The following is a 23,522-nucleotide window of genomic DNA, read 5'->3' as shown; positions in this document are numbered from 1 at the left end:
TTACGGAATTATTCACAGAATACATATTGTAACTTACTACTTAATGAAGTGAACACTCTAAACACTATCTTGCATACAGATGACGTAAGTATTCAAGTTAATACGTTAACTAACGTCATGAACCTATGCATTGATACTTGCGCTCCCATTGTGACAAGACAATTAGTACGCCCCCCAGTCCCTTGGATATCAGAGCAAATAAGGTCTGCGATATAAGAAAGAGATCAAATACAAAGTTTTCTGAAACAAGATCCTTATAATGAACTACTTAGGGAGAATTATAGAGATAAGAAAAAGACAGTTAAATTAGTAATTGACGCTAGTCGTAGAGAACATTACAACAATGAATTTGAAAAAAATATAAATGATATCTCAGCTACATGGAAAACTGCCAACAAGATGCTTTCGAAAGTTACTAATAATGATTTTGAGTTAACTGAAAACAGCGAGGATGTATTAACCAAAACAGAAAATTTTAACGAATTTTTTTCCGGTGTAGGAAAAAGGACATTTGAAAAATCTCAAGAGGATTTGGCAAATAATGATATCCTGTTGCAAGATATCAATCAGATTGATAATTCTAATGACAATTTACATGTTTTTAGACCCTCACCTGTTGATTGCGAGACTGTGATTTTAACTATTAAAAATATGAAAGAGACCAATGCGTGTGGACCAGATGGAATCTCTCTCCGTTTTATAAAAGATTCATTATTCGTAACAGCTTTTTATCTTACGATCATCGTTAATACATCAATAGTAACTAATGTTTTTCCTGAAATGTGGAAAATTCCGTATGTAGTCCCTGTCTATAAAAGTGGAGATAAAGATTTAGTGGGCAATTACAGGCCCATCTCACTGCTGCCTGTCCTATCAAAAATTCTAGAAAAAATAGTTGCTAAACAATTAACCTCATATTTAGAATTGCATAAGCTTCTTTCCAAAACTCAACATGGTTTTAGACCAAAATTATCTACTGAGACTGCATTACTCCAGATATCTGATAAAATATACAACAATATGGAAAATAAGAAGATTTCTCTACTTTTGCTTTTGGACCTATCAAAAGCTTTTGATAGTGTTAGTCATGAAATTTTACTCAGAAAATGCGAAATGTTGAACATTGATACAGCCTGGTTTCGAAGTTATCTTAGCAACCGCCATCAAACATTGATACAGCCTGGTTTCGAAGTTATCTTAGCAACCGCCATCAAATTGTTAAAATAAAAAATACTATTTCTTCCACCAAACTAGTATCATTTGGAGTTCCACAAGGTTCAATTCTGGGACCAATTTTATTCATTATATTCGTTAATGACCTAGTTAATTACCTGCCCCACTGCTTTGTGGTTCAATATGCTGACGATACGCAAATTCTTATTGAAGGTGATAGTAACGATGTAGAAGCTATCGTGGAACGAGCTAACAACATATTATCTATGGCCAAAGTTTACTTTAAAAAAAATGGTTTGTTATTAAATACTGCGAAAACACAAAGTATCTTTATAGGAACAAGGCAATATTTAAATCGCATTAATCCGAATCTGACAATAAATTTTGAAGGCTGTCAAATCAAACCCCTAAGCAGTGTTAAGAACCTTGGGGTTTACTTCGATAATTATATGACTTTTGAGACACACATAGACAAGATTCACAGGAAAGTTATGGGAACCTTAATATATTTGAATAGAGTGAAAAATTATTTTGTACCCGAAACACGCTTAATTGTAGTACAATCTTTAGCTCTAAGCTTGATCAATTATTGTCTCACCGTCTGGGGGTCAGCGAATAATAAGCACCTGAGTAAAGTACAAAAACTACAGAATTTTGCAGCTCGTGTGGCCCTTGGGACGGTGAGTAAATATGATCATATCACTCCGCATCTAATAAAACTAGGATGGTTAAAGATGAAAGAGAAATACAGATATGATGTATGTATTTTAATTTTTAAGATTTTAAGAGGCATTTTACCAGAGTGGCTATATAATCTTCAGACTGTAAACTCCATTACCAGACAGGCTAATGATTTGTTCGAAAGGAGAGTTCGAACTGATATGGGATCGAGAGAGATGACAGTGAGGGGTCCCCATTTTTGGAACAGTATACCAGTCTCTTTAAAGGAAACTAATTCGTTACCGTCTTTTAAATACAAATTAAAGAAACATCTTTTAAATGGTATTTGATCTTTATATATCTAACATTTAACATTTTAGCTACTTATATTTATATATATATTTAAAAATGTTTTAATGTGTTAGTTTAATTTTACCTTTGAGCTTTAAAGATTTTTATGATGTTTTATGGTTTTCGATGTTTTAACAACTTATATTTCTATCTGTACTTTTAACGTTTTTGGAACAGTGTACCAGGGTCTTTAAAGGAAACTAATTCGTTACCGTCTTTTAAATACAATTTAAAGAAACTTCTTTTAATTGGTATTTTGATCTTTATATTATATCTAACATTTAATATTTTAGCTACTTATATTTATGTCTCTATTTAAAAATGTTTTAATGTGTTAGTTTAATTTTACCTAAGAGCTTTAAAGATTTTTATGATGTTTTATGGTTTTCATTGTTTTAACAACTTGTATCTCTATCAATACTTTTAACGTTCTAATAATACGGTTTTTTATGCTCTTAACGTTTTAAATGCATATGTTTCTATCAATACTTTTAGAACTATTATACATTTTGTTTTTCTCCTGACTTTTATAAGACTCATGATTATAGTTTTAAATGCTTTATTTTGAGTACGTATATTTTTTATCAATACTTTTAAAACTTTTATATTATGTTTAGTTTCTCTGTGTACTTGATGCTATGTATTATCCTTAACATGGATATTAATACCCAATGTATAAATTGGAAATAAAGAATTATTATTATTATATCAAGCAAAAGATCAACTCTCATCTGGGTGCCCCCAGGTGCCCAGGGGTTGCTTAACTAGTAAACATTTCAAATGGATTGCTTTCGAGTCATACGATCGGTTGCAAGCCAGTCTCTGTAAAGTATTGATGTAGCTCCAACTGCCTTCGCTAGAATGGGAGTTGGCAGTGTATGTCTGTTTACGAACCGGTAGATAACAGAGTAGCCAGTTATCTCTAGCAGATAATGGTATTACAGCGAAGCTCCGTAGTTGATCGCTGTCAAGCAAATGACCGGTTGCCAGAAACTATTTCCAAAAGACAAGATTGAGACATATCTTCAATCACATTTGTCAGACAGGTAGTATACAGTATATTTCCACCGATATTACGGCAATTGTCCTCTATAACCAGTACCCCAGGCCAGGATGAAAATCCGGGTACAGCCTGAATGGTTCGTTGTGCCTGAACTTGATCAGAGAACATCAATAAATGTTCGCGACAGACCTTCTCCATGATGACGAGTATCCCTTAGAAGAGAGACAAATACGTATCTGATCTCCTTTCATGATTGGCAAAACTAGAATAAGTTCTGATTGTTCCCTCCCAGGGGAACATACTTGTGCGCAAATTTCTGGAGGAAGTACCTTTGATACTTAGACTTACGATCCAAAGATGTTAGGGAGGACTTGTCTGGGATGGAGGAGCAGCCCACTTAAGGGCAAACTACATATGTCTAGTTATGGGAAGGTAGAGGATTCATGAATACCCTGACTTCCCCCAAGGGATACAATAGACTGTGAGAGAGAGAGAGCTAATAATGTATATAACTAGGTTCCAATCCGATTGGTTCCCGGGATCAAATGACAGAAACCATGAGTTTTCTTTGCAAACAAAGATCATCAATAGATTCTGTATGATGGTAAGTAGCCCTTGCTCCTCAACCGGCCAAGCGAACAGCTTTCATCGGCAATAGTGACTCGCTCGCTGGTATGCAGGTGTGTCAAATTGCAGCTTCCCTGACTCAGATTAAGTGCTCATACACAAGCTTAACCATAGTGAAAAGTTTGTGTGATAACTTCCCCGATGTAGCTTGTAGAGTTGCTTGTGGGATAATGTGTGGGCAACATCAATGCTCAAAAGGAATTGATCATTGACTCCTCTCCTGTCTACATCTTTCCCCACTTCTATGTGGGGTCGATGTTTTTGGTCAGCTTTCTCCATCTACCTCTGTCCCACACCTCATCACCGGTTAATCCCTTTGATTGAAGGTCTTCCTTGATACAGTCCACCCACCTTCGCTTTGATCATTGACTAGCCGTAACAATATGCACATGTTCGAGAGCATGCATGTGGCCGTGAGGATCGAATGCAGCTAGCGAGCAATCAGGCCTTCGTCGGCAGTAGGAGTTCACTCAATCGCCCACCTCATGGGCGGGCCAAGTGCACCTTCATTCCCATCAGGAATAAAGGCATGAGACAATATCCTCAAAGGGATATCTCAAGAAACCGTTGTGCCCTGAGGGCATAATGGGGTAAGGTGGAGAAAGCAAGGGGTTGGAGGCCGACACCACGAGTGTTTCAATGAGCTCTCTATCCCGTAGGATGGAGAAGTCCAAGAAGGAATATACTTAATGAGACTTTTGCCAGGAGGACCACAATGGTGGGATGCAGCGGCCACAAGGGGTCGGCAGGCATTCCTATCTGCGGAAATAACCCCGCAGGATTGTCTAACGAGACTTGTTGTGCCCTAGGGGCACAATGGTTGCCTGCAGTGGCTGCAAACAGTCAGCAGGCATCATCATTTGCGACAATAATCCCAGGATTCTTTATGACGAGCCTCGTTGTACTGCTGCAGATTTTTACCTCCCTGACAAGGTCTGGCAGCCATGTTTGTGAGCGCGCAACCTAAGTAGCTCGTGCAGGAACCTCACCACAGGGGCGTTGGTAAGCAATTGTAGTTGCGCCGACCTCATCAGCAAAAGGAGCTCACCCGCACACTTACTACTGCTTGGTGTCTGGGTGGGCTCTCTCTCATGAAAAAGAATAGGATAGAGGTGTTTACCAGCATGCTCTAGCAGACCCTCGACAATGAGAGGAGCTGGGCCGCTCACCTTGCTATTGTCAGTCTGTGGGTTTTGCTCTCTCACATGAATAGGTTAAAGAAATTCGCCCAGACCCTCGTCAGCTAGCAGAGCTCACTGGTGCGTAGCGTTCAGGTTTGCTCTCTCGCATGAAATGGTTGTTTACCTAAGCATGAAAAGAATATGAACACTGGTTAGCGCTCTCAGTGGAGATTGGCGAGTTGTGTAGCATGCTCTTTGAAGGAGGCACAACCTTGAATGGTGGCAACCAAGGTGAAGAAAGATTTTCCTGTTCGCTGACTCACAGCAGGAAAAAAAGGATCTTCCTCGTAAGCGGATGAAACCCAAGGCTGTGTCCCAAAGGGCCTGGTTTCACAAAACTCCTTGAGGGGCACGATGGAAGAGGTGGTGATCTCAAGCAGTCAGCAAGTATCACCATCTGGATGCTTTGAAGAGCTGGAACGAGGCCTGACGAATTGAGCACTCGTTCCGAATCCCCTAGGGAGAAACCGCTCAGGTTAGGAGACCCTCACTTATGAACAAAAGAGGTGCTCAACATCGGGTGGCAAAACTAAGGGTTTCACACACTGCGGAACCTCAGTCTGAGGGTGCACAGCGCAATTAGGAAGCATTGAAGACTGATGGAAGTCAGCTTCTGGGTTTGCATCACAAGGCTTACCCACCTTGTCACTCGGAAGGGCACCCGGCTGCCGCTGCTCTTGTTCATACACTGGAGCTGCAAGAACGAAGGATGATGAGCAGGTGCAGTGTTGCAGCTAGGGGCATAAGGAGCTCTGGTAATTCACCCACCTCAGTCTCAGAAGGAAAGACCATGGTCAACCCCTAAGGAGGCAGATATGCACTCCCGCTAAACCCATGACTGAAGTACAGTACAGTACACTTGAAAAACAATTCTTCAACAGGGAGACCGAAAGCCCAAAGGCAGGCAGGAGTTGCCACTTGCAGGAGAGACTCCAGGGGGTCAGTTGGCCATCGTTCTTACTCCTTCATCCTCCAGAGGAAACTGAATGAGCAGTACAAAGTCAAAAGTTAAAAACCTTTATTCCATTATAAAATGGGGAACAAGACGCCGGAAAAAGAAGTTGACTCCTAGATTCCGTCTACATCTCCACTCCCACTGGGAGGATGACCATTCCCTCAAAAAGAGAAGATTAAAGGAAACGGCAAGTTAGGTTAACGGGAGAGAGAAAGAGACAGCATGTCTGCCTTCTCCTGAGCCAAAAGCAAAAGTGATGTCATATCACCGGTGAGATTGAGAGTGGGATGGCTGGTCTAGCCCACACTAATTAGCGGCAGGGTTGTATTATGGCTAATTCAGCTTCACTGATATAATTTTCTCATATAATAAAGAGCGAAAGGTTTGTAGGAGGCGTCGGAACAAACAACATAAGGAAAGAGTTTGGACATATCCTAAAATAAGACTAAACTACTAGATATGAAGGGCTGGAGTACAAAAGATATGTCAAAAATGCAACTGACTTGATAATAGTACTCATACCAAGCTCATTTTAAGTATTCCAGTAAGTATGAGAACTGAAAACAAATGATGAGTACGTTGTGTCCCACCAACTTCCATGAATATTATCATTCAATCAAATTACAGTGATACCTCGGTAGTCGAACGACTCTATACTCGAACAATTCGGAGTTCGACCAAAATTTTCGAGAAATTTTTGCTGCGGTGCTCGACCAAAAATTCGGTACTCGACCAGCCGAACACGTGACGACCGCATGGGCTTTGTGATGATCGCGCCATCTCGGCCACTCTCGCTTGTTCGGGAAGCATCAGTTCTCTCGAGAGCGTCACTCAGACAACGCGCGATCAGCATTCGTTGTGATTTAGTGATTTTCAGTGCTTTTAATTGCTTTTTTAGCTTTCATAATGAGTCCCAAGAAAGTAATGAGTGTTAAGGGGAAGGAGAAGAGGAAAACAGTGCGAACAACGATCGAGTTGAAGAAGGAAATTATAGCGAAATATGAGAATGGTGTACGAGTGTCCGATTTAGCGGTAGAATACGGAATGGCGAAGTCGACCATTTCTACGTTTTTAAAGCATAAAGAAATGATTAAGAAGGCGAATGTTGCAACGGGAGTTACGGCGGTAACTAAGCAAAGGCCACAAGTGATTGAGGAGATGGAAAAGTTGCTTTTAATATTTATTAAAGAAAAACAGTTGGCCGGGGAAAGTGTTAGTGAAGCGTTCATTTGTGAAAAAGCGTTGCATATCTATGAAGAATTAGTGAAGAAAAGTCCGAGTACCAGTGAAAGTGATTCATTTACATTTAAAGCGAGCAGGGGTTGGTTTGAAAAGTTTCGTAATAGAACAGGTATTCATCGTGTTACTAGGCATGGGGAGGCAGCTAGTTCGGATCAAATTGCAGCCGATAAATACGTGGGGGAATTCGATCGGTACATAAATGAACAAAATTTGATCGCACAACAAGTCTTTAATTGTGATGAGACTGGGTTATTTTGGAAGAAAATGCCAGCCAATACGTACATTACCAAGGACGAGACGAAGATGCCAGGTCACAAGCCAATGAAAGATAGGCTAACATTGTTGCTGTGTGCAAATGCAAGTGGCGATTGCAAGATCAAACCCTTGTTAGTGTACCACTCGGACAACCCCCGGGTGTTCAAACGAAATAATATTTGTAAAAGTGCACTACCAGTTATGTGGCGCTCGAACACTAAATCTTGGGTCACAAGACAATTCTTTACTGAGTGGATAAACGAAGTGTTTGCCCCCCAGGTTAAGGCTTACCTCATTGAAAAGAGCTTGCCAATGAAATGTCTTCTGGTTATGGACAATGCTCCTGCACATCCTCCAGGTCTCGAGGATGACTTGAAAGAAGAATACAGCTTTATCAAAATCAAATTCTTGCCCCCCAATACTACTCCCATACTCCAGCCCATGGACCAACAGGTCATTTCAAACTTCAAAAAACTCTATACCAAGGCCCTTTTCAGAAAGTGTTTTGAAGTGACCAGTGACACGAAGTTGACCCTAAAGGAATTCTGGAAGGAACACTTCAGCATCCTCAACTCTGTTAACATGATTGACCAAGCTTGGCGAGGTGTGACCTATAGGACATTGAACTCTGCCTGGCGTAAGCTGTGGCCATCATGTGTCACAGAGAGGGAGTTTGAAGGTTTCCAACCAGAGGCGGGTCCAAGCACTGCTACCCCTGTAATTTCTGATGACACTGATGTCGTTGAGGAAATTGTTGTCATGGGCAGGAGTTTGGGGCTTGAGGTCGACAAGGATGATATTGATGAGCTTGTAGAAAGCCATTCTACCGAGTTGACTGTGGAGGAATTGTTGCACCTGCAACAACAACAGCAGCAGGATCTGATTGTGGAGCAGGAATCTTCAGAAGAGGATGAGGTAAGGGAGGATGTTCCAAGTTCTCTCATCAATGAAATTTGTTCCAAGTGGGCAGATGTGCAGGCTTTTGCTGAAAAATACCACCCAGAAATTGCAGTAGCAAACCGGGCAGTGCATATGTTTAATGATAGTGTCATGTATCATTTTCGAAGAATACTGCAGAGGAGGAAGAAACAATTAACAATAGACCAGTTTTTCACAAAAGAAAAGAAAGCTGCTACATCAAAGCCTGTTTCTCCTCCAAAGAAGAGACAAAGAAGAGAAGAAACCCCTGAAATAGATCTGCCCACCCTTTCATTGGAGAGAGAAACAACTCCTGAAGGAGAACTACCCCGCCACATCATGGAAGGGGACTCTCCTTCCAAGCAGTAACCTCCCCCTTCCATCCTCTCCACATCCATCCCTGTATGCCATCGAACCGCTGCTCAAAGGTATGTTCACTACAGTACAGAAAATGGTTTAAAATTGTTTTATTTTAGTACAGTAAATGGTTTAAAATTGTTTTATAGGATTTTCTGACCAATTTCATACACATTTAGATAATTATTGTTGTTTAGGTACACGTTTTATTAATATTTTGGGCCTGTTCGAGTGCTTGGGAACGGAATAGAATATATACCATTATTTCTTATGGGGAAAAAAAATTCGGTACTCGAACAAATCGGAGGTCGAACACGGATCTCGAACGGATTATGGTCGAGTACCGAGGTATCACTGTAATCTGTAGACAATAGGGGGTCAAGAGGTTTGAATAACTGTAGAATACTGTACTGTAATATAAATACTGTATCTTCTGGCAGTATAGTTGTTAAAACCATGATACATATTCAATTCATACAAACATTAACAAATGTATCCTCTTATACAAAGCATAAAATTGTGAGTTCTGACTGATATAGAAAATATCTTTTATTCCCTAAGAAACAAAAATTAAAGGGTTATATTAATGAGGGACTGAAAATTTTGACAGAATACATTTACAAATAAATTTTTAGGTTCAAAGCATTTTCCCCTGTGGGATTCACCTGAATAGAAACTTACACAAAACTGCTGCTAATGACAGAACAGCCATCTTCAGTAGGGTGTCCTGTTTCTCCACAGACATCCGAAGCCATCCCCTCGTCCGGTAGCTGAGGACCGGAGCAGACATTTTAACACCTGAAAATAAGATGAAAACCTTATTACCTTGAAGTTCAGAATAGTATTGCATGTTCTTGCTTTGCACGAACGCTACAGACATATTGTGAACCATACACATTGCTCTGAACAAATCTGACTTCACCATTTATCCATGATGAAAAATCTTTCCAATTTATCCATGAAACAGGAACTTAACAAGAATTGCCTAATTATAAGGACTATTAATGTTATTGATTTGCCCAGCATAAGTTAAACTTGCAACTGTCAGATTTTTAAAAAATTTTGAGGTAATCCTTCAATAGATTTCCCAATACTTTTACAGCAAGCTGCAAAATTCTCACTATTCTAGTTTTAACTACCAAATTTGGACTTAATGAACTGAACAGTCTACACAAATAAAAACAAATACCCCTTCTGGTCCTATCTCTTCCGTCATAATGTTTCAACTGGTCATCAGTACTTCAACATCTTTTACCCAACCTGATGTTATAAAATATAGTGCAGTCACTTTTCTAGTTTTTAACTTACAATGGGATCTCCTAACCTCTTCAGATGCCGTATATTTTATGGGTACCTCTGTTATGCAAACAATCGTCAGTTCATGTTCATATGCTCTAAATTACTGTACAGTATATTTAAAATACAGTAATAATACTCTACTCCATTAAAAATTGTTTACTATCATAATTAGTCCATTTTCCTCTTTAATAAAGATTATCTGTTCCGTAAACATTTTTTGTATCAACTTCTTTCAAGAGTATTTTCTGCCACTGCTGTGTTGAAATTCACATCCCCTTTTACCTGTTCCTTTTTCACAGCCTCCCTTCCCCTGCTTCCTCTTATGGAATTCTTCATTCTCTTTCTAGCCTGTTCTCTGTCAGGATTTTAGAGGTTTACAGTATTTTTTTACTACCATATTGTTGGAGCTTGGGAGTTGATTCGGCATTGAGGTGCAATAAGGAGAAAACCCACAAGGTTGCAGCATGAAGGAATAGTTAAGATGTTGGAAAGAATGATGGAAGAAATTAATAGGAAACGGAAGTATACAGTAATATTGAGTACAGCTAAAGGCCAAAAGGATGCTGCAGACCTTAGATTATTGCCTACAGTACACCACTTGAGCAACATTCTTTATAATACTTCCCAAAAATGGCACAAAGCATACAATAACTACAGCCTTTTGTAGCCTTATATTTTTGCAGTTTCCGAAATTCTACTATTTGATTCTCTTTCTGAAATCTTAAAGGATCATAAATCTTTAGTGTCCTTGCTTTCATTGTTTTATACAATATTTTTCATTGTAAAATTTTCACAAGAACTCAGCACAAAACATCACGTCAGGTTAGGTCATGCAATGCTCGTTACAATACTAGACGGTAAAATTACAAATGCAATCAATACTTCTTTCCGAAATATAAAAGTTATGGTCCTATTGTATTCTTTAAGTTTTGAATTATTTTCATGGAGATATCTGTATTTTCATTTTATAAAGATGCCTGAAACAATGTTTCATGCCTGAAAAATAGGACAAAGTGTATCTAGTTAGTTTGGGGAAGACGTAAAATTTCTTATTACTAGTCAAATCAATCTTCTGTATGAGAAAAAATGTTGTTTAGCTTTGTCTAAAATATAATGTTAGAAGCCGATTTCATGACTTACAAAATGATTTAGTGTTACCTTGCCAGGAGTGAAGCCAGTTGCAAAGCAAACACACGGTGAGACAGGCCTTAAAGTAAGCTAAGGATATGGCGGTCTAAAGGGGGATCACAGGAGGAGACAGACCCTCGGTAATTAATAAGGTAAGGATATGGTTCCAAGGTTAGATTAGGTGTGGAACCTCAGGTTAGGTGGCATTCTTGTGTTGGTTTCCCTTTTATAATGGGGTTTTCAGTCATAACATTTGAAATCAACAACAAAGGCTTCAACATCTTGGTCTTAACTATCAGGGAGCTATGCATCCACTGCAGCCAACTAAGGCTGTCGGGTGAAATGACAGAGCATTTGTAGTTCGATGGGACAGACCGTGTCAAATTTCATAATTCATATCTGAAACCCAAATTTTAAGAGGGGAAAAAATGCAAAATTGCTACTAAACACAATATAGGAGCTACTAGTGGGTTACAGCCATTACGACCATCCCCTTCCCCTACCACCCCCATTCAGACTGCCCGTTACCCTAAGAAAGTCCTTAAAACTAAGTTTCAACCCTGTGTTTGCTTCCCAGCTTCATTCCTAGCAAGGAAGCACTAAACTGTATCACGTAAATCGTAAAACTAGTTTCCTCCATAAAGAAAAGATTGGACAATAAGAATTCCATAAGCATCCAATAACCATGAACGATAATAGAACAGATGTTCCTAGTGTATTGTTAGTTTAGCACGATTAAGAAGACGATAAAGGTTGTTAATCCGTATTTCTCAAGTTATAAAGGCATATTTAAACTAATATTGTTCTCTTAAGCTTACGCACCAAAAGGTCATGCCTAGCCTGGACTGTACCGGTAGATTACATTAGCTCAATTAAACTAAATATCTCATCTGCAAACCAGCTTCCGTCGCCTACCAAGTCATCCACGACTAGTCTATAGACATTGTATCATAATTTGGAAAAATTAGTTTAATTCAAAGTTCCGACCAACTCGTATATGGATGTCAAAAGGTGTCGGCTGCTCATTGGTTGTCAGCAAGCGTCCTCCACTTACAATTGTAAACAAGTTGTTTTAACTTAAATCTAAATGCGGAAATACTTGAAATAAACTCAAAATAACCTGTTGGATCACAGAACAACTCTTGCTACAAAATGCAATAGTTCAATTATCAACTTGTCACTTGTGTAAACTTACTATTTTGACAGATATAAAGAAAGACGTTACCGGTGTGCAACACAAAACACCCACACACAATCCACACTTCGCTTTGAGTTCGGGACGTGTCCCTTTTGGTAATGTATTGTAGTTTTAGTGTTTTTCTCTTTGTATATCAGAGAAGTCAAATTGTCAACAATGGTAAATAAAAGATTAAATTGTATTTTTTTAAATACTATCTTGTTATTCGCAACTTTTTTTTAATTACAAAAGTGCTATAGCACATATTTTTTTATTTTAGTGAATAAAAGCATTACCTTCTTTTATTAGGTAGAATAGAGCAAAATGACAACACTTCACAGAAGTGTATGACTTGTGCCAAAATACTTGTGCGTTCTTTGCAACATTAAAGACCTATTTTTGCCTGCCTCATCATATCTTGCCATACCCTTTAAAACAAAGGGTTATAAACACATTAGCACACTATGTTTGTTGAGGACTCTAGAGAAAGCATTACATTAGCTTTTGCCGAAGTCAATAATTTTTGGGGGTATTTTAATCAATCTTTTGTAACAAAGTGAATATTTGAAAAATATTACAAATCTAGTGTATATTAATCCTTCAAAATACAAAGGACGACAATAAGACGACTTTGAGTCCCTAAAATAGTTGTCCAAACGCTTTTGGACGGTCCTACAAGGCAAAAGGGAAAAAAAAAATTTTTCTGGAGCTTGCTTGGAGTTTAAGCGTTAAGTTCTTTTCTTTATACATGTGCCTTATATACGTAAGTTGAAAAAAAAAATGGATTTGTTTACCATCTGTGGGGAAATCTGAGAGAGGGTAATGGCTCCAACTGGAATCGATGTTATTATTATTATTATTATTATTATTATTATTATTATTATTATTATTATTATTATTATTACTTGCTAAGCTACAACCATAGTTGGAAAAGCAGGATGCTATAAGCCCAGGGGCTCCAACAGGGAAAATAGCTCAGTGAGGAGAGGAAACAAAGAAAAATAGAATATTTTATGAAGAGCAACAACATTAGAATAAATATCTCCTATATGAACTATAAAAAATAACAAAGCAAGAGGAAGAGAAATAAGATAGAATAGTATGCTCGAGTGTACCCTCAAGCAAGAGAACTCTAACCCAAGACAGTAGAAGTCCATGATATAGAGGCTGTGGCACTACGCAAGATTAGAGAACAATGGTTTGATTTTGGAGTGTCCTTCTCCCAGAAGAGCTGCTTAACCATAGCTGAAGAGTTTCTTCTACCCTTACAAAGAGGAAGTGGCCACTGAACAGTTACAGTGCAGTAAGGTTGTTTTGTAATCTCAGTGTTGACAGGTGTATGAAGGCAGAGGAAATATGTCAAGAATATGGCAGAAAACCGGTGTGTGTGTGTGTGTGTGTGTGTGTGTGCATGTATATAAATGGAAAATGAACCGTAACCAGAGGGAAGGATCCAATGTACTACTGTCTGGCCAGGCAAAAGATCCCATAACTCTATTATTATTATTATTATTATTATTATTATTATTACTATTATTATTATTATTATTATTATTATTATTATTATTATTATTAGCTAAGCTACAACCCAAGTTGGAAAAGCAGGATGCTATATGCACAAGGGCTCCAACAAAGAAAAATAGCAAGTGAGGAAAGGATACAAATAAACTACAAGAGAAGCCATGAACAATTAAGATAAAATATGATGAGAGCAGTAGCAACATTAATATTGATATTTAATTCCTAAATTATAAAAAAAACTTCCAAATAAAACAAGAGAAAGATAAATAAGATAAAATAATGAGCCGGAACGTATTTTCAAGAAAGAGAACTCTACCCCAAGACAGTGGAGGACCATGGTACAGAGGCCATGACACTACCCAAGACTAGAGAACAATGGTTGGATTTTGGAGTGACATTCTCCTAGAAGAACTACTTACCATAGCTAAAGAGTCCCTTCTACCTTTACCGAGCGAAAAGCAGCTACTGAACAATTACCGTGCAGTAGTTAACCCACTGAGCGAAGAAGAATTGTTTGGTAATCTCAGTGTTGTCAGGTGTATGAGGACAGAGGAGAATGTAAAAAGAATAGGTCAAACTATTCGGTGTATGTACATGCAAAGGAAAAATGAGCCATAACCAGAGAGAGGAATCCAATGTAGTACTGTCTGGCCAGTCAAAAAAAAAGAAAAAGAAAAAAAAAAAAAACTCTTATGCTGACTGGATATAGGGTGGTCTCCAGCCAGTAGAGTGTATGAAGAATTCGTGTTTAGAATATGAAAGAGTCGAAGTGGATGTTGTATTGCTGGAAGAGGTTGATTTGAGAAAGATAATGGAAGGGGCTATAAAGAATACGTGAGGAGTAATTATGGTATGTCCGGGTGGTGAAAAAATATGAGTAATGTGTGAAAAGATCATTATTCTTTTGCATAGTGATTAAGGTAATAACTTGTATGGAAGAATTGAGCCATCTTATTACTTAGTATACTGAGAAACAACGTGTACCGCTAGATTTGGCTGAGAACCTGTGATGAATGATAGATAAGGAAAGATCACTGTGGTTTTAAATGAGGGAGAGAGAGAGAGAGAGAGAGAGAGAGGGTGTGTGGATCTACTGTCTGCGAAACCTTATGAGCAATCTGTGTGTGAAAGGGTAAAATCTTTATCTTGCATATATCTGCCTTAAGAATTTCTTATGATATGACTGATATAGCGAAATATCTTGTTGCAGATGCACTTAGTAGACAATATCATGTCGAAATCAGATAATTATTAACAATGAAATAGAATCGGGTATCAAAATGTCTAGCACGTGAAGCATCTCAGAGAAAATCTTTACATTATGGTTAGTGTCATAATACATATCTATTATAATTCGTGCTTTATATCTGTACCATTTGTACAATTCATCTGTAATACACCCTGTCAGTACACACACGTATGTCCAAAGAAATTCGTTCGTAAATGCGAGTTCATGAATGAAGCCTTAAAAATTCATCTTGCCGTGGAAGGGGGCCTGGTTATTTATCCACCTCAGTGTACCTTCAGTAGTTACAGCTCGAGTTTCTCCTCTTACTTCGATAAAATGGGCAGCCGTGAGTATCACTTCATTATTATTATTATTATTATTATTATTATTATTATTATTATTATTATTATTATTATTATTATTATTATTATTATTATTATTACTGGCTAGGCTACAACCCTAGTTGTAAAAGCAAGATGCTATAAACCCAAGAGCTCCAACAGGGAAGAAATAGCCAAGTGAGGAAAGGAAATAAATAAACGATATAAGAAGTTATGAACAATTAAAATAGAGTATTTTAAAAGCATTAACAACATTAAAACAGATACTACATATACAAAATATAAAAAGACTTATGTCAGACTGTTCAACATAGAAAATAATTCTGATCAAGTTTGAACATTTGAAGTTCTACTGATTCAACTACCCGATTAGGAAGATCATTCCGCAACTTGGAAAACCTAGTTATATATTTAGAATATCGATAATTTTCTGTTCAACTAACTATCTAATAATTTTCTTTGATGATGTCGATTTTTCTTAATCTTGGTTCTGCTGCCACTGGAATGAGCTTCCAACCCCAGCGTCTGACCAATGGACTGCAATACATAATCCGTTTCCTTCTTATTTCAAAAATCATACTACAGTGACAATTTAACAGCAAATGAACAGTACGTGATCTAAAACGATAAATACTCTGAATGAACAAGATAAAACGACAGCGGAGGTCCTGTAGAGAGTAGGGTTCCCCTGCTGTATGGGACCGGAAAAGCAGCCATCAAAGTAAAGTAAGTTCCAATCAGTAATATAACTCTTTCAAGAAAAACAAAAATCAATTCGGAAATCCTGATTTTGACTGACGTATCTCCCAAAATGTGATAATAGTTATTGTTGAAATGCTAATGTTAGAAGAATCTACAGATTCCTTGACCTGGATCAAGTTGACTCATTCTTGCGACACATACGAAGAATCTTGATTTAAAAGTGTGTAAACCGATTCGTTTTACCTTATTTTACCGAGGCATTATTTACATTTGCTTAAAAGGACATTTTAATCAGTTGTATTTCCTCTTTGTTTCCCTTTTATCATTATAAATTGCGCTGTAATGGTAATTGTCAATTGGTATGAGGACCATTTCATGTATATATATATATATATATATATATATATATATATATATATATATATATATATATATATATATATATATATATATATATATATCTATATCTATATATATATATATATATATATATATATATATATATATATATATATATATATATATATATATATATATATATATATATACATATATATATATATATATATATATATATATATATATATATATATATATATATATATATATATATATATGTGTGTGTGTGTGTGTGTGTGTGTGTGTGTGTGTGTGTGTGTGTGTGTGTGTGTGAATAAACCGATTATACGTACAGAATTCATTTCATAGTCATGAAACGTATTTGTAGTTTACATTCTTGTGTATGCAAACCGATAAAAAACAGTTATAAACTCACTAATTAGATTATAATACATTACGTGAGTCACACGAGTGCATGAATTGAATGAATGAACATTGAAGGTTTCGATTTTAAACACGCAACCCCACCTCGGAAGCATACTACATCATTATTGTCCAGACCGCAACTGGCCGTGAGAAGCCACACAAACTACAGAAGTCTTACCTATAACGCAGAAAACGCTTCCTTGTTCCTAAGTTTGTACATAATTCGAATGGTTAAAGTAATGAAACTCGCGCTATATTCGCTATTAAGAAAAGGTCTTCTTTTTATTTACTCTATCAAATGTTCATCTCTTATCATCTAATGCCTATTATATAAATAAGGAAAGTCATCATCGATAAATAGAATTGAGTATAAAAAGAAAGGGAGGCGAATGATCGGTATGCAGGCTTACTGAATAGCTGCATAGTTCTGATTCTGCTTCATTTGCTATAAAATGTTAGGGTGGTGAAAATATTCGGGACGGCTGCTGTATTTCAATTTTCATCATTGAGGAGAGATTAAATGATAAGGGGATTGCCTTCATATTATGGAAGTAAGTGGTATTAAGGTCTTAGTAATCTGACAACCCATTCGGTTAACGACTAACACATATATAGCTCTTCTCAAAGTACCACCTTGCCTAATGAATAGGAATTGAGATTATAATATTCATGTTCACCTGTACTTAAGTTGGATTGTTATGGCAGTATCTCGTTGAGTGCTGGACAAAAGCATCTGGTGACACTTTCTCGTCATTCAATTCTGGATAATCGTCACACCTCAACACTTTTAATTTGGGTATATCATCACATACTCTGATAGAGTTCTCATCTTTTCGTTACGAGTATAAACCAGGTATTCGACATCTTTTCATTTGGGAAAATTGGTTTGTCAGACAATATGAGCGCTTCGATCCCTTTCAGGGCTAGACGTAAGTAGAAAAGGTTTGAAGATGCAGACTCGTTACTACTATCGAATAGGGGAGGGTGTGATTTGGCTTATGGCTTACCAAATTATCAGCTGAAGAAAATTCAGAGAGTACAAAACAGAGCCGCTAGATTAATAAAAGGACTACACAATACGGAAAGAGTTACCCCTGCAGTAATTAAATTACACTGGCTACCGGTAAAAGCGAGAATTGAATACAAGCTACTCTTACTAACGTTTAAGATACTGAACCAAAATGAACCAAAATATCTAAAAGAATGCCTGAATAAACTAGAACTAGAAACAAATGTTAACACAAGACACATGAGTGACAAACATAGGCTATCTGAACCAAGAACAAATAGTAAATTTGGTGGGCTTTTAGCTACTGTGCGCCTAGACATTATAATAAACTGCCAACTGAAATGAAGGACCTAAAGGGAGCAATTGAATTTAAGAAGAAACTAAAGACATTACTTTTCACAAGATCATATGATTTGGAAGATGCTACAATCAAAAAATTGTATAAGTTATAATGAAAATGTTTCGTTAGATGATTAATATGGACCCGCCCGAGAAGTAGTTCAATCGACTTCAGTGGAGGGTTGGATTTAAACCCAAAACAAGTAAAACAAGTAAAACAAGTAAAAATGTAACTAAATCCATAGATGGTATCAGAATAAAGCCATCCGTTGACTAATGTTCTCCAATGTTATTGTAGATTACCTGACCCCTCCGGTCACACACAATGTTTCCCCATAAGTAGAAGAGAGGGGTAGATGGAGATGATTTGGGCGTACTCTCCAGGAGAGATTAATTCACCAAACTTTCAACTGGGCTCCACAAGGCACTAGAAGAGTTGGAAGACCCAGGGTTACGTTGCTGAGGACTATTAAGCGTGAAGTAGGAGATTATTAATGGAAAAGTATTGATTTAAAAGTTCAAGATAGAGATAACTGGCGGAATGTAACCGATGCCCTTTGCGCCAATAGCCGTAGGAGGACATAATGGGAGGTATTCATAAAAATGAAGGATATCCTTGTAAGCATAAGGTGGAAGTACAAGGTAATTCTCTGAAGCAAAAGGTAGTATAAGCAAATTTTCTTTCCGTATTCATAATGATTACATTTTACTTGCAAGGATATCCTCCAAGCAGAAGTAAAAGGTTGACTCGTGTTTCGGGAGCGCTTAGTTACATGTTGGAACTTTTAAAATTTCATTTGTCCTGTCAAGATAGGAAAGGGTTTAGTATTTATAATACGTATTTAATGCCCTGTTTTTACATGTATTTAATCAAGTTTACGCATCAGAAAGAACACGGACGCCGCCGATCCTTCCCCAAAGCCTCGCTGGCAACATCTATCCCCCACCCCTTGCACTAGAAGTGCTTTGACCTCTTTTTAGCTCCCTCACCCCTTGCATTAGAAGTTCTTTGACCTCTTTTTTTAGCTCCCACACCCCTTGCATTAGAAGTCCTTTGACCTCATTTTAGCTCCCCCACCCCTTGCATTAGAAGTTCTTTGACCTCTTTTTTAGCTCCCACACCCCTTGCATTAGAAGTCCTTTGACCTCATTTTAGCTCCCCCACCCCTTGCATTAGAAGTTCTTTGACCTCTTTTTAGCCCCCCCACCCCTTGCATTAGAAGTTCTTTGACCTCTTTTTAGCTCCCCCACCCCTTGCATTAGAAGTCCTTTGACCTCATTTTAGCTCCCCCACCCCTTGCATTAGAAGTTCTTTGACCTCTTTTTAGCCCCCCCACCCCTTGCATTAGAAGTTCTTTGACCTCTTTTTAGCTCCCCCACCCCTTGCATTAGAAGTTCTTTGACCTCTTTTTAGCTCCCCCACCCCTTGCATTAGAAGTTCTTTGACCTCTTTTTAGCTCCCACGCCCCTTTCATTAGAAGTTCTTTAACCTCTTTTTAGCTCCCACACCTCTAGCATTAGAAGTTCTTTGACCTCTTTTTAGCTCCCACGCCCCTTGCATTATAAGTTCTTTGACCTCTTTTTAGCTCCCACACCTCTAGCATTAGAAGTTCTTTGACCTCTTTTTAGCTCCCACGCCCCTTGCATTAGAAGTTCTTTGATCCACACCCCTTGCATTAGAAGTTCTTTGACCTTTTTTTAGCTCGCCCACCCCTTGCATTAGAAGTTCTTTGACCTCTTTTTAGCTCCGACACCCGTTGCATTAGGTCTTTAACCTCTTTTTAGCTTCCCCACCCCTTGCATTAGAAGTTCTTTGACCTCTTTTTAGCTTCCCCACCCCTTACATTAGAAGTTCTTTGACCTCTTTTTAGCTCCCACACCCCTTGCATTAGAAGTTCTTTGACCTCAATTTAGCTCCCTCACCCCTTGCATTAGAAGTTCTTTGACCTCTTTTTAGCTCCCTCGCCCCTTGCATTAGAATTTCTTTGACCTCTTTTTAGCTCCCACATCCCTTGCATTAGAAGTTCTTTGACCTCTTTTTAGCTTCCCCACCCCTTGCATTAGAAGTTCTTTGACCTCTTTTTAGCTCCCCCACCCCTTGCATTAGAAGGTCTTTGACCTCTTTTTAGCTCCCACGCCCCTTTCATTAGAAGTTCTTTAACCTCTTTTTAGCTCCCACACCTCTAGCATTAGAAGTTCTTTGACCTCTTTTTAGCTCCCACGCCCCTTGCATTATAAGTTCTTTGACCTCTTTTTAGCTCCCACACCTCTAGCATTAGAAGTTCTTTGACCTCTTTTTAGCTCCCACGCCCCTTGCATTAGAAGTTCTTTGATCCACACCCCTTGCATTAGAAGTTCTTTGACCTTTTTTTAGCTCCCCCACCCCTTGCATTAGAAGTTCTTTGACCTCTTTTTAGCTCCGACACCCGTTGCATTAGGTCTTTAACCTCTTTTTAGCTTCCCCACCCCTTGCATTAGAAGTTCTTTGACCTCTTTTTAGCTTCCCCACCCCTTGCATTAGATGTTCTTTGACCTCTTTTTAGCTCCCACACCCCTTGCATTAGAAGTTCTTTGACCTCGATTTAGCTCCCTCACCCCTTGCATTAGAAGTTCTTTGACCTCTTTTTAGCTCCCTCACCCCTTGCATTAGAATTTCTTTGACCTCTTTTTAGCTCCCACATCCCTTGCATTAGAAGTTCTTTGACCTCTTTTTAGCTTCCCCACCCCTTGCATTAGAAGTTCTTTGATCTCTTTTTAGCTCCCACACCCCTTGCATTAGAAGTTCTTTGACCTCTTTTTAGCTTCCCCACCACTTACATTAGAAGTTCTTTGACCTCTTTTTAGCTCCCACACCCCTTGCATTAGAAGTTCTTTGACCTCTTTTTAGCTTCCCCACCCTTTGCATTAGAAGTTCTTTGACCTCTTTTTAGCTCCCACACCCCTTGCATTAGAAGTTCTTTGACCTCTTTTTAGATCCCACACCTCTAGCATTAGAAGTTCTTTGACCTCTTTTTAGCTCCCACGCCCCTTGCATTAGAAGTTCTTTGACGTCTTTTTAGCTTCCCCACCCCTTGCATTAGAAGTTCTTTGACCTCTTTTTAGCTCCCACACCCCTTGCATTAGAAGATCTTTAACCTCTTTTTAGCTCCCTCACCCCTTGCATTAGAAGTTCTTTGACCTCTTTTTAGCTCCCACACCTCTTGCATTAGAAGTTCTTTGACCTCTTTTTAGCTCCCACATCCCTTGCATTAGAAGTTCTTTGACCTCTTTGTAGCTTCCCCACCCCTTACATTAGAAGTTCTTTGACCTCTTTTTAGCTCCCCCACCCCTTGCATTAGAAGTTCTTTGACCTCTCTTTAGCTTCCCCACCCTTTGCATTAGAAGTTCTTTGACCTCTTTTTAGCTCCCACACCCCTTGCATTAGAAGTTCTTTGACCTCTTTTTTGCCCCCACACCTCTAGCATTAGAAGTTCTTTGACCTTTTTTTAGCTCCCACGCCCCTTGCATTAGAAGTTCTTTGACCTCTTTTTAGCTCCCACACCCCTTGCATAAGAAGTTCTTTGACCTCTTTTTAGCTCCCCGACCCCTTGCGTTAGAAGTTCTTTGACCTCTTTTTAGCTCCCACACCCCTTGCATTAGAAGTTCTTTGACCTCTTTTTAGCTCCCACACCCCTTGCATTAGAAGTTCTTTGACCTTTTTTTAGCTCCCACGCCCCTTGCATTAGAAGTTCTTTGACCTCTTTTTAGCTCCCACACCCCTTGCATTAGAAGTTCTTTGACCTCTTTTTAGGTCCTCGACCCCTTGCATTAGAAGTTCTTTGACCTCTTTTTAGCTCCCACACCTCTTGCATTAGAAGTTCTTTGACCTCTTTTTAGCTCCCACACCTCTTGCATTAGAAGTTCTTTGACCTCTTTTTAGCTTCCCCACCCCTTGCATTAGAAGTTCTTTGACCTCTTTTTAGCTCCCACACCTCTTGCATTAGAAGTTCTTTGACCTCTTTTTAGCTCCCACACCCCTTGCATTAGAAGTTCTTTGACCTCTTTTTAGCTCCCAAACCCCTTGCATTAGAAGTTCTTTGACTTTTTTTTAGCTCCCACACCCCTTGCATTAGAAGTTCTTTGACCTCTTTTTAGCTCCCATACCCCTTGCATTAGAAGTTCTTTGACCTCTTTTTAGCTCCTCGACCCCTTGCATTAGAAGTTCTCTGACCTCTTTTTAGCTCCCACACCTCTTGCATTAGAAGTTCTTTGACCTCTTTTTAGCTCCCACACCTCTTGCATTAGAAGTTCTTTGACCTCTTTTTAGCTCCCACACCCCTTGCATTAGAAGTTCTTTGACCTCTTTTTAGCTCCTTCACCTCTTGCATTAGAAGTTCTTTGACCTCTTTTTAGCTCCCACACCTCTAGCATTAGAAGTTCTTTGACCTCTTTTTAGCTCCTACACCCCTTGCATTAGAAGTTCTTTGACCTCTTTTTAGCTCCCCGACCCCTTGCATTAGAAGTTCTTTGGCCTCTTTTTAGCTCCCACACCCCTTGCATTAGAAGTTCTTTGACGTCTTTTTAGCTCTCACACTCCTTGCATTAGAAGTTCTTTGACCTCTTTTTAGCTCCCACACCCCTTGCATTAGAAGATCTTTGACCTCTTTTTAGCTCCCTCACCCCTTGCATTAGAAGTTCTTTGACCTCTTTTTAGCTCCTACACCTCTAGCATTAGAAGTTCTTTGGCCTCTTTTTAGCTCCCTCACCCCTTGCATTAGAAGTTCTTTGACCTCTTTTTAGCTCCCACACCTCTAGCATTAGAAGTTCTTTGACCTCTTTTTAGCTCCCACACCTCTAGCATTAGAAGTTCTTTGACCTCTTTTTAGCTCCCACACCTCTAGCATTAGAAGTTCTTTGACCTCATTTTAGCTCCCACACCTCTAGCATTAGAAGTTCTTTGACCTCTTTTTAGCTCCCACACCTCTAGCATTAGAAGTTCTTTGACCTCTTTTTAGCTCCCACACCTCTAGCATTAGAAGTTCTTTGACCTCTTTTTAGCTCCCACACCTCTAGCATTAGAAGTTCTTTGACCTCTCTTTATAGCTCCCACACCTCTAACATTAGAAGTTCTTTGACCTCTCTCTTTAGCTCCCACACTTCTAGCATTAGAAGTTCTTTGACGTATATTTCTAGGTTCCATACTTTTAGCATTAGAGGGTCTTCGATCTATATTTTGAGGTGCCTTACTTCTATCATTAGAAGCTCTCTATTTTTAGGTGTCTTACCTCTGGCATTAGTGGCTCCTCTTCGCT

At 38.6% G+C, this 23,522-nt stretch overlaps 2 protein-coding genes across 3 annotated transcripts in view; one reads left to right on the top strand and one right to left on the bottom strand.

Moving 5' to 3' along the window:
- Positions 1–12,437, bottom strand: part of Stt3A (catalytic subunit 3A of the oligosaccharyltransferase complex) — a 52,109-nt gene extending 39,672 nt beyond the window's left edge. The window contains exons 1-2 of one of the 2 annotated variants that reach the window (XM_068356794.1): positions 12,345–12,437; positions 9,404–9,520 (exon numbers count right to left, since the gene is read on the bottom strand). In XM_068356794.1, the coding sequence (XP_068212895.1) occupies positions 9,404–9,512 (109 nt within the window). In that variant the 5' untranslated portion in view covers positions 9,513–9,520; positions 12,345–12,437. Of the gene's footprint in view, positions 1–9,403; positions 9,521–12,269 lie in introns of both variants that reach the window. The other variant, XM_068356796.1, reaches the window with a different exon arrangement.
- A 2,872-nt stretch (positions 12,438–15,309) lies between these two features.
- The window catches only part of rtp (retinophilin), a 20,284-nt gene continuing 12,071 nt past the window's right edge, over positions 15,310–23,522 (top strand). The window contains exon 1 of the mRNA XM_068357161.1: positions 15,310–15,421. Within this exon, the coding sequence (XP_068213262.1) occupies positions 15,412–15,421 (10 nt within the window). The 5' untranslated portion in view covers positions 15,310–15,411. The remainder of the gene's footprint in view (positions 15,422–23,522) is intronic.

Source organism: Palaemon carinicauda, chromosome 33 (assembly GCF_036898095.1).
Source record: "Palaemon carinicauda isolate YSFRI2023 chromosome 33, ASM3689809v2, whole genome shotgun sequence".
Lineage (NCBI taxonomy): Eukaryota > Metazoa > Arthropoda > Malacostraca > Decapoda > Palaemonidae > Palaemon > Palaemon carinicauda.
Note: the sequence above shows the minus strand (reverse complement) of the source record. Positions and strands in the feature narration are given on the sequence as shown.